The following is a 12,000-nucleotide window of genomic DNA, read 5'->3' as shown; positions in this document are numbered from 1 at the left end:
AAATACATGTTGCGGTTGGTGGTTGGCTACAGCCCACCAGCTCACCAGTCACTCATCCCGGGGGCCCCGCCGTCTGTCGCCAACAACACACATTCCACGCGCCCTCCCTTGCCCCTCTTCGCCCCTCAGAAAAAAGAAACCGTTAAAGAGAACCCTGGTGGGCACTTTGGCAGTGAGTGAGTGGGAAGGGGGGTAGTTAAGTTGGCACTTGGCAGCTCCAAGCCCACCTCATTCAACTCATTCTCCAAGACTTTCTCCAAACCCCTCGGTCGTTGTCGGTGTCGTTGCGTTGTCTGCTTTGTTGGTTGATCACTCACGGCCGAATGCCGCTAAACGTAATAATAATATTAATATTAAATAGCAACATGGGTCGTTCCAAATGTTGTTTATGTTTTTTTTTTTTTTTTTTTTTTTTTTTTTTTTTTTTTTTTTTTTTTTTTTTTCCCCTTTGGCCGTTTTGAAGGGGGGATTTATATTCTTTTTAATTCTTCAACATTCATTCTCTGGCTGGCCAGGTTTCTCTCCCTTTTCCTTGTTCTGTTGTCCAATAATACGGAGTACCGGGTTTTTTATATACAGCGTGCTTTATATGTACGGTGATTACCCACAAATGAAAGAAGTAAAACAAAAAGCACTCTCTTTCTTTCTTCCCTTTCACTCTGAGAATAATTTTAAAATGCCGGCTGCCTCCTGTCTCTCCCAACCTGTTTGTTTGAATAAATAAATAAAATAATAATAATAAGCAAAAACCGCCCCTCTCCCACCTGTTATTATTGCTATTGTAATCTAGGAAAGTACCCTGTTTGTATTTATTTCCTGCCAGGGTCTTTTTTTTTCTTTGTGTTTTTTTTTTTTTTTTTTTTTTTTTTTTTTTTTTTCTGGGCCTTTCTTTCACACCCCCCTCCCCTAGCAGAAAAGACAGAGAGGGGCAATTTCCCACTCAACAAGCTAGCCCAATAACACCCTCGCGAATAACCCATAGTTAACCCAGCGCTAGTCCGCGCCGTTTCGAAAATAAAAAATTAATAGTAACAGGTTTTTATTTATTCCCAGGAGGATTGACGCGTCCTTGCTTTCGTGCGGTGTTGCGGTGATACATGTACGGAGTACATACATACATTCCCATTATTCCCTAGGTCGCCACTACACTACACTACTACACTACACACTACATTACACTACGGACGGTGAACCCTGTAGGAAATGGGGAAGCGGGAAAGTGGAGCGCGAACTAAATCTCCCAGCAACCAGCCGGCTGGGGACCGGAAGGTAAGCTCAAAACCCCTCCGGGGACCCGGGGGGGGGGCAGTACGCTGTAACTGCGTAGTAGTTATGTAAAGCCCCGCGAGGGTGAGGAGGCACTGCCTGAGAGGGAGGGGGGTTATCGGGAGAAGAATCTCACAGAATGTTCTTTCTGATAATGTAGTTAATAATAACTTAATTGCTGCTTGTTAACTTAGCCTGTAATAAGCTGCTCAGGAGAGGGAGAGGTTTGGTTTTGAATGGTTCGGGTATTACAGCTGGTTGTATTAATTATATTATTATTTGAGAGTTGGGAGGATTTTACCTATGTATGAACAATGGAACGTCTCGGCTTGGCTGGCTTCATCCCATCCCATCCCCAGAAAGGAAGTGCTCACCAGCCTCAGAGAGAGACTGTGAGCCATACTATTCATTATTATTCATCCTACATTTCTCGCCACGGGCCGAGTCGGGAATTGAATGAGGGGCCACTCAATGTGGCAGATACATATATATACTCAGTCAGCTGAGGATAGTCAGAGAAGACCATCAGACAAACTCGCAGAATCAATTGAATTGCACACACTCACCACTCACTCCTCCCTTCCATCAAGCAACTGGAAAACATAATATTACAAGATCTATCTATCTATCTGTAGGGGGATCCATCTACATTGTTACTACTACAGGGTACGCAGCGTACATTATTATTACATCTTCTTCTACGGAGTACTCCTTGTTTTATTACATCTCATTGACCGCCTTCTCCCATTCCATCCATCCATCCATCCATCCATCCATCCATCCCTCTATCTCTATCATAAACCACATATTCCGTAGTACAGTACATACATACATACATACATACATACGTACATACGTACATACGTACTCCATAATCTCTCATTATTAGTCGAATCGCTGGCGTGAAGGGAGGGGCGAAACTACTTCCCGCCGTTCGCTGTGAAAATTCACAATTCATGAAAATGATTGGTATCCAGCAACCTGCACCAACCGCCTCACCTTTTCACCTCTCTCTCACTCTCATGAGAATAATGTGACTCCAGATTTAAGCCAGTGGTTTGGCTGTGAATTCTGCATGTTATTTTTTAATTTTTTAATTTTTTAATTTTTAATTTTAATTTTAATTTTAATTTTAATTTATTCTTTCGTGTAATGCACATTTTGATGAAAACACACAAACAAATATGCATAACATAACCCCACCAGTCAGGCCAGTTCACTCTCTTTCATTCCTCGCTCATTGACTCCCAACTGGCCAGTTATGAAATTCCTTCTTGCAAATCATATTTATTATTGTTATTATTCTCACCAGATGGGATGTCACTCAGCTCAGTCAGATCTCCAACTTTAATTCTTGCTTTTTTTAATTACTAGTTAACTACTAGATTATATACGACTGAATCATTTTTGGCGGCGATTCGAGACAAGCTGGCTGACAATTCCCACAAAAGAACAAACAATTTTTTTTTCAAAAAAAAGAGTTTATCCTGGCGGGGACGGAGATCTGCAATATCGGCAACCACCAATAAAAAAACATGAAAAAAAGACCAACGCAGCACACAACAGAAGATAACTTCCAGGTTCCTGTACATACATTGAACTATCTTCTTTTTTTTTCTTTTTTTTTTTTGGCTCTTCTCCAATCCCCCTCCATCCGGCTCTCCCTCCTTCCCTCCCGCCCGCCCGCCCGCTTGCCGAACCAGGCAGCAGGGGAGGAGAAGGAACCCCCCCTGAGGCCCTGGCACTGGCAGAGAAACATCGGCCCCACCCACAATAAAATGATGGAACAGTGGAAATTCTCCGTTCGATTCTCTGGATATACGCTGTAATAATGGATCTATTCCAGCCTGTCTACGGAGTACTCTAAAAACATTACATATTATTAATAAGTAATCCAGTAGTACGTAACTAACTACTTCTGTCAAAGGCTTCTTGAGAAAAGAGTTCTCCATGCCATGCATGCCCCTCCAGCCAAGTTGCCGGACTTTACAGAAAGAAAAAAGAAAAAAAAAAAGGAAAGAAAAAGAAAAAGAAAAAGAAAAGAAGATCAACATCATTAAAAACCCAAGCTAAAAATCAGACTGGAGCAAGACAAAGATCCCGGCCAACATGCCAGCCTGCCAGGTGGCAACTCCGTACCTGAACAGAAAAATGGGCTTATTCATGACTGCATGCCACTAAAAACTTATCCTAGGCTTCCCTTAATAAAGAGAGATGGTTTCCACAGTTTTAGCTTAACTAAGTCACCTAACTCACTAGCTAGCCAGCTGTTCCCTGAGGTGTCCTTCCTTGAATCCTTGGGGGGACCCGGGGGGCGGCCAGTGCAGTGGCCAGCCGGCGGGCGCGCGACGACACATCAGCAAAACTAGTTAAGTTACCGAGTTTCGACGCGGGCTTTAACATAAAAGAAATACTATTTCTTATTATTTATAGTATTATTAAAGAATAACGTTGCATACAGAAACAACCAACTCAACTGTTGCCCGGGTCTTCTTCACCGCCGCTTCTGGGTTGTTCCAAAAAGGCGGAGAGATGCTTGAGAAGTTAGAATGGAGAAAAAACGACACCGCACAGAGAGGCGGGACGAGTTGGGTATGGAAGTTGCCAGCGGGGTCGTCGTCGCGACCGGCTTGAGAATTATTATATTGTTATGACTGTTATTACTATTGTCTAGGGTGGGTATAGCTGCTCGGTTATGTATTTTTTTTTTTTTTTTATCATCGAACGAATGCGAGTTTTGAAGAGAAGAGAGCTGAAGAAGAAGAAGAAGAAGGAGAGGGTTTTTTTCCCGATGTATCTAGATGGAATGGCGGGGCATTGTGAATCGTTGGTTAAATGAAGATTGGATAGTTACGTATGCATGCGAGCGATGCGGCCGCGATGAAGGAAGACCCCCTTCAATAATCGTAAAGACTTTCTAACCACTGCTTATTACTATATTTCTTTTTTAACTACATACAAAATCTAGATCTTTCTCTTTTGCTTTTTTCCCTCTCAATGGGCTTTTCCTCACAGTTAACAATATACTCCGTATAATAATAATAAAACCCACACAAAGAAAAAAATCCCAAAATCGCCCACCACCCCACCCACCAGGGCCACCACCAGGGCCACCACACCACCACACCGCAACAACAACAACAACAACAATCACCCCCCACCAGCCCACCATTCCAACCCACCAGCTTCCTACGCTGCGTACGCAGTATGTTACTACTACTGGACAGCCCATCAAACTATCCTAGCTAGCATGATACTAACCAAACCTCCCACTAGCCCCGAACTCAACTGCTGCCACCGTGAATTCCAACCAAGGTTTCTTGGAAACCTCCAAATCCCGAACTAAAACTCTCTTAAAAAAAAAAAAGAATCCTTGTGCTGGGTGGGGTGGTTTTCCGTAAAAACCACGGAAGGATTTCAGGAACAGGAACAGGAAGAAGGAAGAGGGGGAGGCCAACAAGTTCCCCGGAAACGAGTTGGGGGGGTAGGGGGGTAGAAGAGGGGAATCCACAACATTCTGGTCTGGGCCCTGACTTTTTTTTTTTTTATCGTTTCGAGGCGAATCTTATTTAGTCTGAAAGAATTGAATGGAACGGAATCATCAAAGAAGGGCCCCTTGCCTTGATCTGCTGCAGTCGGAGAAATAGAATTGCTTTTGAGAGGAATTTATTCTTGATATGCGCTGTAGGTACGGTACTCAGGAGACATACGAAACTGGTTACTCAGCTCAAATCAGATGGTCTCAAAGTTATTATGCTTTACTTTACTTCTTCAATTTTTCTTCTACGTACTTTCTCTTAATTCTCTTGCTTATCCCTAATCATGGGAAGCTTGTGCTTATGTTCCATTTTAACATTACTCTCTCAAGATATCAAACAGTGACGCTTGTGACAAACAGACAAAAGCTAAAGAAAAATTTCAAATACTACAGACTCTGTGATAACAAATTGAGAGAGAACAGAGAAAACAAACTCAAGGCTGAATTTCAGAGCAAGGAGTTATGGGTGGCCAGTCAGAGAGATTCATCCTCATATTCACCAGGGAGAGAGGGGGGGGGGATTTGAATAATAAAAAATGAGCAACACCAGGAGAACAACATATCATACCATATTTCAATGATCAGAACACTTGAACACACACACACACAAACCCCCTGCAGCCCCATTCACGCCAACCCTTCCTCTCTGCTCTTAACAACCTCCTTACTCATCTTATACCCCGCATCATTACCATCGATAATATTCTTCTCCTCCAACCCACTCAGCAGATCAAGCACAGAGTCCCGACAGCTATACCCCCCAGGGTATCCATGACCGGGGGGGGTAGCCGCAGTTTTGGCAAACGGCGGCAATCGCGCTGATCTCTATGGTATCCACGTCCACGTCGCACGGGTGGACCATCGCCGAGAGATTCAGCAGCTTGTAGGCGTCGAGGTTTTTTTTCCATCTCGAAGAAGCGGTAGTTGCCTGCGCAGCCCGCCGTTGGCCTGGAGAATGAACTTCTCTGCCTCGCTGGGCCCGTCGACGATGAAGAGCAGCCAGTGCGTGGAGACGCCGGTGTCCTTGTCCCCTTGTAGATGGCGGCGTTCAGCCCGGCGGTTGCAGGCATGTTTGTTTGAGAGTCGCCAATCAAAGCCTTGTTGGAGGGTAGGCAGGTCCTTAGAGCCCCGGGGGGGGGGGGGGGGGGAAAGGGGGGGTGATAAGTAAATACCGTCGAGATGGTGCGGTTGCGAGTGCTGCGCCGCACGTACACGGATATTGTATCAAAGGCGAGGAGGCTGCGCCAGACAGAATTACATAAATGAGCCGTCAGTCTGACATTCGAGAAAAACCGAGAGCGTCGAGAGAGATACTTCCACATAGATCCAGGAGGTTTTGACAAGCCTTTATAGAACCATTTACTAAGGGTTACGAAACAAAGGAGCTAGGGTTTTCATTCGGGCGAACGAACAGTCCCCTCTGGCGATACGCTGGACAGCCTTGTGAGAAAACCTTCCAACAATCAAGCATTCGTGTCAATTTAGGGTCGTGCATACATATCCAATTGCGTAAATCGTTAAGCGTACCTTCCATGTTCCCTGCCGAGTTCGCGATGTTTCAGCGCTTCTGTCCTCGGAACTACTCGCATCCAACCAAACCGGCATTATCTCTCTTCTCCAAAGTGGGGGAGGGGTTAAAGTAAATACCCCTTGTGAGAGTTCTTCGGGGGGGGGAGGGATATCCGGGTCCCTCTGCAAGGACAATATAGTAATGTGCATGTGTGAGAGAAGGCTCATTGATTATTCGTTTGCCCGTCCCGTACTCTATACGTCTGAAGAAATTGTTTCCATAGGAAACTCCAAAATCGAGTTGCGGAGACTTTCACGAACCAATGCCAGAAATGGTCACTTTAGCAAGCTTGTACACAGTCAGTCCACCGCGAGATCTGGGGCTGGCTCCAGGTTCAGTGATTTTGCTATGTCCGCTGTCATATCCATAACTCTACTGTTGGTCAGTTACATTAGCTAAAGGTAATGCCAACTCCGAGTCAGGTGTAGGATGGGGTTTTTTTTTTTTTTTCGTCGATTGCATCGATTCCACTTTGGGAGGAAAGAGTCAGCTGGTCTTGAGTGGCAGCGAGAGCAAAGAAATTTAGCCTGTTGAGGGAGGGAGGATCTTCTATGATTTAGAGGTCTTGTGAGATCCACGGAGTAAGTAGAGGAGAAGTGTAGACTCTGCCCAGGTTAGAAAATAGAAAATTTAGAAAGACTGTTTGCTGGACATGGAGTTTTGAAGGACCCGCTTCCTTCTGTTCTCCACCACCAACAAATCATCACTTGGTTAACTATCACATGTCTAATCCCGAGGAACATATTCTGGGCAAGCACTTTGGCACAAGAAGCACGATAGCCCAAGAAGCCCTGTTAGTTGGACACAAACCAAACAATCTAAAATCATACCAAAAATAATTCGGTTGGCTCATAGCAAAGCCCATCGCGCCTTGAATTGAAACTGCTTCCGCGAGTTCACCTGTTCGGGGAGGCTTTTAGATGTTGACGGGGATACCATTCAGGCATTCACAGACTATCCGTGTCTGGGTTTGGGGCCATCTGTAGCCCCAGGTTTGCGGAGTTTTGTTTGGGTATTTTGCCTCCAGCTTGGGAATATTCCCAGGCGCCCCCTGAGCAGCTGAAGTCCCCCTTTTAAGCTACAAATACCCAGAGCTTAGACAGAGATAGCGCCGGTCACCCAGGATTGGTCTCACAACTCTTTCAATGTTAGTTTCAGAGTGTCTAATTGAAGAGCAGCTCCATCAGAATCCACAGAAAGCATCATGTGTCATGAGTATGTGGGTGCAGAGCCAGCCAAACTAGTTGATTAGGTATTATCAATGGAGTGATGGTTGGCTGTTAATCATCAGTTAGTCTGTTCTGTTCAGCAACAGAGAGAGAAAAACTTACAGATTGCACATCAGTTCATAATCTCCAGATATAGTATTCAGTGCAACAGGGCTCTTTCAGTTCAAGAGAGCCAGTAACTTGTGATCTTATCTTGACAGGCACTTTCATTCTCAGAGCATCAGTTGCAGTTGAGCAGCAGGAGTGTATGTAATTTTTGATTATGTGGAAAATGTTAATTTCAACAATCATTATCTCTTTCTTCCTCAATGTGGAGTCTGGTCTGATTAGAAGAGTCAGTACTGCATTTCAGAATGTTCTCAAGAATGGATTTTTCTTTTTACCATGCACTTACCTGAACTTGACAAGGGAATGTCTAGATCTATGAAGAGTATTATTGCTCACATCAGATGTCTTCCCATTCATCAAAGTGGCAATACAGGGAGAGGGTAATAACAGGCCTATATATGCAGATAGCCATGTTTGTATCCCGATAGCAAGCAACATTCTATGGATAAATTTTCCATACTGGGACCTGTGTGAGCAATGTGCTATAAACCCCTAGATGTAGATAGAGATGCCTTTGACACCTGGGATCTTGGAAATGTTTTTTCTCAAAACAAAGTACTGTAAACTGGTTAGCATGGCCCATAGATCATATAAGAAGCGCAGGAGTGATATTCTTACCCCTATGTGAAGCAGCACCGGTAGATTAGATTGACTGCCTGCCAGCGGAGCGGGAGAGCGAAGGGAAGGCGGAGCGGAGTTTCAAGGGCATCGATCATTCGATCCTGTTTCGGCAAATTTGGGAGTTAATTACGACTCTGCCGTTCAAATTTGGCCCTTCTCATTCCACAGGTGTGTCGCATGTCTCAATCGATAGATATTATCCATGTTAAGTCATCTCATGGGCGCAAGACTTTGCCTGAGAAACAAGGGCGTGGAAAGGCCGGGAGGCGGGGGATATATCCGACCTGATGGCTCTCCCCTTTCTACTCTTAATTCATCACTAAATAATTACATATCCATAATAAAAGACAAGCAAGCCAAGTATATCCACCTATACATGGCAATCCACCTAGGTAGATTCATAGGCGAGGGCACGAAGTTGATAGTGTCAATCCGGGGTTACTGGAAACTGCCCCCTTTAACTCCGGTGGGGGCTTAATAAATTGCTGGCGGTATGGTATAACTACGGGAGTACCTAGAATTTTCTGGAAAGCTCACATCTTCTTTGAACAATTCGGGGTAAGGGATAGAATGGGCAGAGACTCGAGAAGAAAGACGCTCGTTAGTGCGACGAAATTTCGATCGAATTAGGTTTAACTAACGAGCCGAATTTTCTCCAAATATACGGGATAATTTTATTTTCCTTTCTTTTCCTTCTATTGAATTTCTATACGGAGTAATCCATGTTTTTGTGGCGCTTCTTATTTTATTTTTATTTTATTTAGTTTGTTTTAGCTGCTTGAGCAGGCTCATTTAACTACCCCAGTTTCTCGTGAGATGCAACTCTCCCGGGGACACAGGCAGGAAAAGATAAAAAAAGTCTTACAGCTCACACAACTTTTCAAAATTCCACGGCGTAATTTTGGTCTGTGAAAACTAACTACGTTCTTCTCTGCTCCGTAATTTCTGCTCCAAATGCACTGCGAAGGAAGTCGGTCTGTCGCATGCCACTCGTAACTATTATTGAATCACGTCACATCGCGGAATCCTAATCTGCAGGTGCAGCAGCAAAGCAACAAATGAGAAATCTTGAAAAGTGCGGCAGGGGCTTGGTGTTTTCTTCTCTCTCCCCCAATTCTTGGGCGAATAGATTGCGTCGCTTTACACAGAAAAAAGCCCGCCAAGGATACATAAAGTGAAGATTGGTTGCAATAATAAAATGCTGGAGGCTCCGGACCCTCCGCCAAAGCCACCTGTTTCAAAAGGCCCTAAAGAAGACAATGCGCAGCCTTGACAGCGGGCAATATTTTATTTCTGCACGTGTGGATATCGATGTTCAAAACATATTCCAAGGCTTTGTTTGGTTAGCTAGCCACAGCAAACTTTTTCGGGAGAAATCTGATGGAGCACATCTAATTGACATCAGATACAGCTCATTGTACAGTACAATGACGAATGAATATGTCCTCCGTATGCACAGAGGATATGCTCAGGGGGAGAAATATGCCAAAGTGGTAAAACTAAAAAAATAAAGCGAAAAAAAATACCCCGTCCTCCACCCGGCCTGGATGGAGGTAATTCATGCAGACCGCTTCCTCCCGTTCCATTTCTGTACTTAAAAAGCAGAAAGGAAGATCAAACAGCAAAGTTGGAAACTCCACATGTGTACTATGTACTCTATAAGGAGCAAAGAAACCCAAATCTATGGAAGAGTCCAACACACCTCTAGTCTAAAAAAGTTACATATTCTACCTCAGTCCATGCAATTTGGTGGGCCGCGGCCTTATTCTAGCTCCGGTTGCTCGCAGATCCGCTCTGTATTTCTCCATTATGTACCCCAGAGGTACCCGACGGGATTTGTAGGAGAGGGGAGGATCTGTTGGGTTGAACCATAGCCAACTCGCTCCGGCCACCGTCCGTTATTCAGGAACCGGAACAGCGGTTGTTTACAATGTTTAGGCGACGTGACGTTAGGCTAGAAGTGAGGCTAGTTAGGTATCCTACTGCTACGCTACCATATCATATAGCGGCGGTCGGCACAGGTTGGTGCAGAGAGACGTTACATTCGGGTCTGCCGAAGCTGCAGCAATGGATAAGATGAAGGGGGAATACATAACTCGTGGAAGAGGCATGTTTTGGCATGCCGTTTTTTTTTTTTTTTTTAGAGAGAGGAAATATGGGGAATCGAGAACGAGTTTCATGTCGAGTGAATACGGGCCTCGGCGCATGCACGGTGGCTGCATACGAGGCGGCGACGGCTGCAGGGCGGCAAGACTCGGGAGATGGTTGGCAAGGATTATACGTACTGATTGATATCTTTTCCTGTGAATAGCCGTTGATACTCCGCGTTTACATATGACAGCCGCATATGTACTATATGTATGAAGTTAACGACATCAATGTGCGGAAAGGCAATAATAATAATAACCCGCGGGCTGGAACACAACGTCGGGAGTTTTATTTTTTATTTTTTATTTTTTATTTTTTTTTTTTTGCCCTGGATGTAGCGCAAAACGAACAACCCTCCCGAGAAATTCGTTAATATCAACTTTACAATGTTACAATGCCTCGGAGAAACAAACAGTACCACGCATTTCAAAATGTACTGCATGTCGCGACTTTCATCCCGAACGACAGACAATCACAGCAAACAAAAATGAAGAAGAAGAAGAGCACTCTTCCCTTCGCGTCTGCTGCTTCTCTCTAGGCTCTAGCCGCCCCAACCCCCGAGCACATTTTCCAATACCGATCCGGGGATGTAGTAGGACCAAGCAAGCAGGCCAAAGCCCTACAGCTAAACTCCTCCCCCCTAAATTTCCCCGCGTATCCCAGCAAAACACCCATGGATCCGCCAGATACTTTTTCATGAACTCTTCAACATACCTGCCAAAATGGATGGAAACAGAAAACGCCCAGATCGGATGCAGCGTTTGTTGTCATGCTCGTCCCGGGCGGCCATGCATGGGCCATTATTATGAGTATTGATTGATAGGTACTGGGCACTAGGCAGTTCGCCGGGGTCCTGGGATCAGGGATCGTGTGCGCAGTGCGAAACGGATGCACTGAGCCGATGGGATGGGGATGGTGGGGCCGTGGCCCGTGGGATGGAATGATAGAACTCTTAAACATATGACGATCTCAAGGAAGTTTCTGCAATGCGATTTCGACGTCGTGTGTATTCTATTCTTCAGGAATAGAGTGGAAAGGACAAACGCGGGCGCAGGCACGCGGGTCTGTACTGTACAAGCGTTTGATGTAAAAGCAATCTGGAGAAAGGAGAAGTAGGACCACGGGTATAAGATGTAATATTTAAGCACTCTTGGTCTAAAAAGAATTTACCTAAAAGATTCCCAGGCCAATTCCGAGCTGAGTTTGAAAGGAGCCGTCTTGAAGCACAACATAGACTGCATCCACGGCCATAATATAACTTACACATAAAATATAATAATATACAGAGTGCGAAAAACTCAGGTCCATCGAAGGTGAACCCACCCCGCTATGAAACTGTTTAATGCATCGGACAAATGCCCTTCTCACGTCCTCAAACAACTAAAAACCTCAACATGGCCTTCGTTTTATATATATCGTTTCTAGCGCAAAAAAAAAACCCCTCAGCCACGAACTGACACAGCTCTCCTTCATAAGATTAAAAACACATATGGACTACATGCATGGAGATTACTTGCACG

The 12,000-nt window shown here is 44.7% G+C and overlaps 4 protein-coding genes across 6 annotated transcripts; 1 reads left to right on the top strand and 3 right to left on the bottom strand.

Moving 5' to 3' along the window:
• Nucleotides 1-5,022: 5,022 nt before the first annotated feature.
• Nucleotides 5,023-6,533, bottom strand: BDCG_01313. Of its 2 annotated transcripts, XM_045416817.1 has the most exons (2): nt 6,119-6,533; nt 5,115-6,043 (listed from the first exon to the last, which is right to left on the bottom strand). In XM_045416817.1, the coding sequence occupies exons 1-2, from the start codon at nt 6,124-6,126 to the stop codon at nt 5,527-5,529; spliced, it is 525 nt and encodes a 174-aa protein (XP_045279525.1). In that variant the 5' UTR covers nt 6,127-6,533; the 3' UTR covers nt 5,115-5,526. The 2 variants fall into 2 exon arrangements, with proteins under 2 accessions (XP_045279524.1, XP_045279525.1); XM_045416816.1 differs by having other exon boundaries at nt 5,023-6,491.
• A 300-nt stretch (nt 6,534-6,833) lies between these two features.
• Nucleotides 6,834-8,907, bottom strand: BDCG_16316. 2 transcript variants are annotated; one of them, XM_045425567.1, is made up of 5 exons: nt 8,617-8,907; nt 8,330-8,433; nt 7,998-8,269; nt 7,706-7,925; nt 6,853-7,651 (listed from the first exon to the last, which is right to left on the bottom strand). In XM_045425567.1, the coding sequence occupies exons 3-4, from the start codon at nt 8,147-8,149 to the stop codon at nt 7,721-7,723; spliced, it is 357 nt and encodes a 118-aa protein (XP_045279523.1). In that variant the 5' UTR covers nt 8,150-8,269; nt 8,330-8,433; nt 8,617-8,907; the 3' UTR covers nt 6,853-7,651; nt 7,706-7,720. The 2 variants fall into 2 exon arrangements, with proteins under 2 accessions (XP_045279522.1, XP_045279523.1); XM_045425566.1 differs by having other exon boundaries at nt 6,834-7,651; nt 8,330-8,907.
• A 1,060-nt stretch (nt 8,908-9,967) lies between these two features.
• On the bottom strand, nt 9,968-10,626 carry BDCG_16315 (uncharacterized protein). The gene has a single exon (XM_045425565.1). The coding sequence runs from the start codon at nt 10,552-10,554 to the stop codon at nt 10,318-10,320; it is 237 nt and encodes a 78-aa protein (XP_045279521.1). The 5' UTR covers nt 10,555-10,626; the 3' UTR covers nt 9,968-10,317.
• Nucleotides 10,627-10,818: 192 nt separating this feature from the next.
• BDCG_16314 (uncharacterized protein) lies at nt 10,819-11,771 on the top strand. The gene has a single exon (XM_045425564.1). The coding sequence runs from the start codon at nt 11,387-11,389 to the stop codon at nt 11,594-11,596; it is 210 nt and encodes a 69-aa protein (XP_045279520.1). The 5' UTR covers nt 10,819-11,386; the 3' UTR covers nt 11,597-11,771.
• Nucleotides 11,772-12,000: the final 229 nt, after the last annotated feature.

Source organism: Blastomyces dermatitidis (assembly GCF_000003525.1).
Source record: "Blastomyces dermatitidis ER-3 genomic scaffold supercont1.1, whole genome shotgun sequence".
Taxonomy (NCBI): domain Eukaryota; kingdom Fungi; phylum Ascomycota; class Eurotiomycetes; order Onygenales; family Ajellomycetaceae; genus Blastomyces; species Blastomyces dermatitidis.
Note: the sequence above shows the minus strand (reverse complement) of the source record. Positions and strands in the feature narration are given on the sequence as shown.

Excerpts from the sequence above, each read along its gene's own strand:
- BDCG_01313 (XM_045416816.1), bottom strand. The coding sequence starts at position 6,126 with ATGTGGAAGTATCTCTCTCGACGCTCTCGGTTTTTCTCGAATGTCAGA.
- BDCG_16316 (XM_045425566.1), bottom strand. The coding sequence starts at position 8,149 with ATGTTGCTTGCTATCGGGATACAAACATGGCTATCTGCATATATAGGC. Across the intron at positions 7,926-7,997 it reads CATTCCCTTGTCAAGTTCAG|ACCAGACTCCACATTGAGGA; the intron begins GTAAGTGCATGG and ends TCTTCTAATCAG.
- BDCG_16315 (XM_045425565.1), bottom strand. The coding sequence starts at position 10,554 with ATGCAGCCACCGTGCATGCGCCGAGGCCCGTATTCACTCGACATGAAA.
- BDCG_16314 (XM_045425564.1), top strand. The coding sequence starts at position 11,387 with ATGGGGATGGTGGGGCCGTGGCCCGTGGGATGGAATGATAGAACTCTT.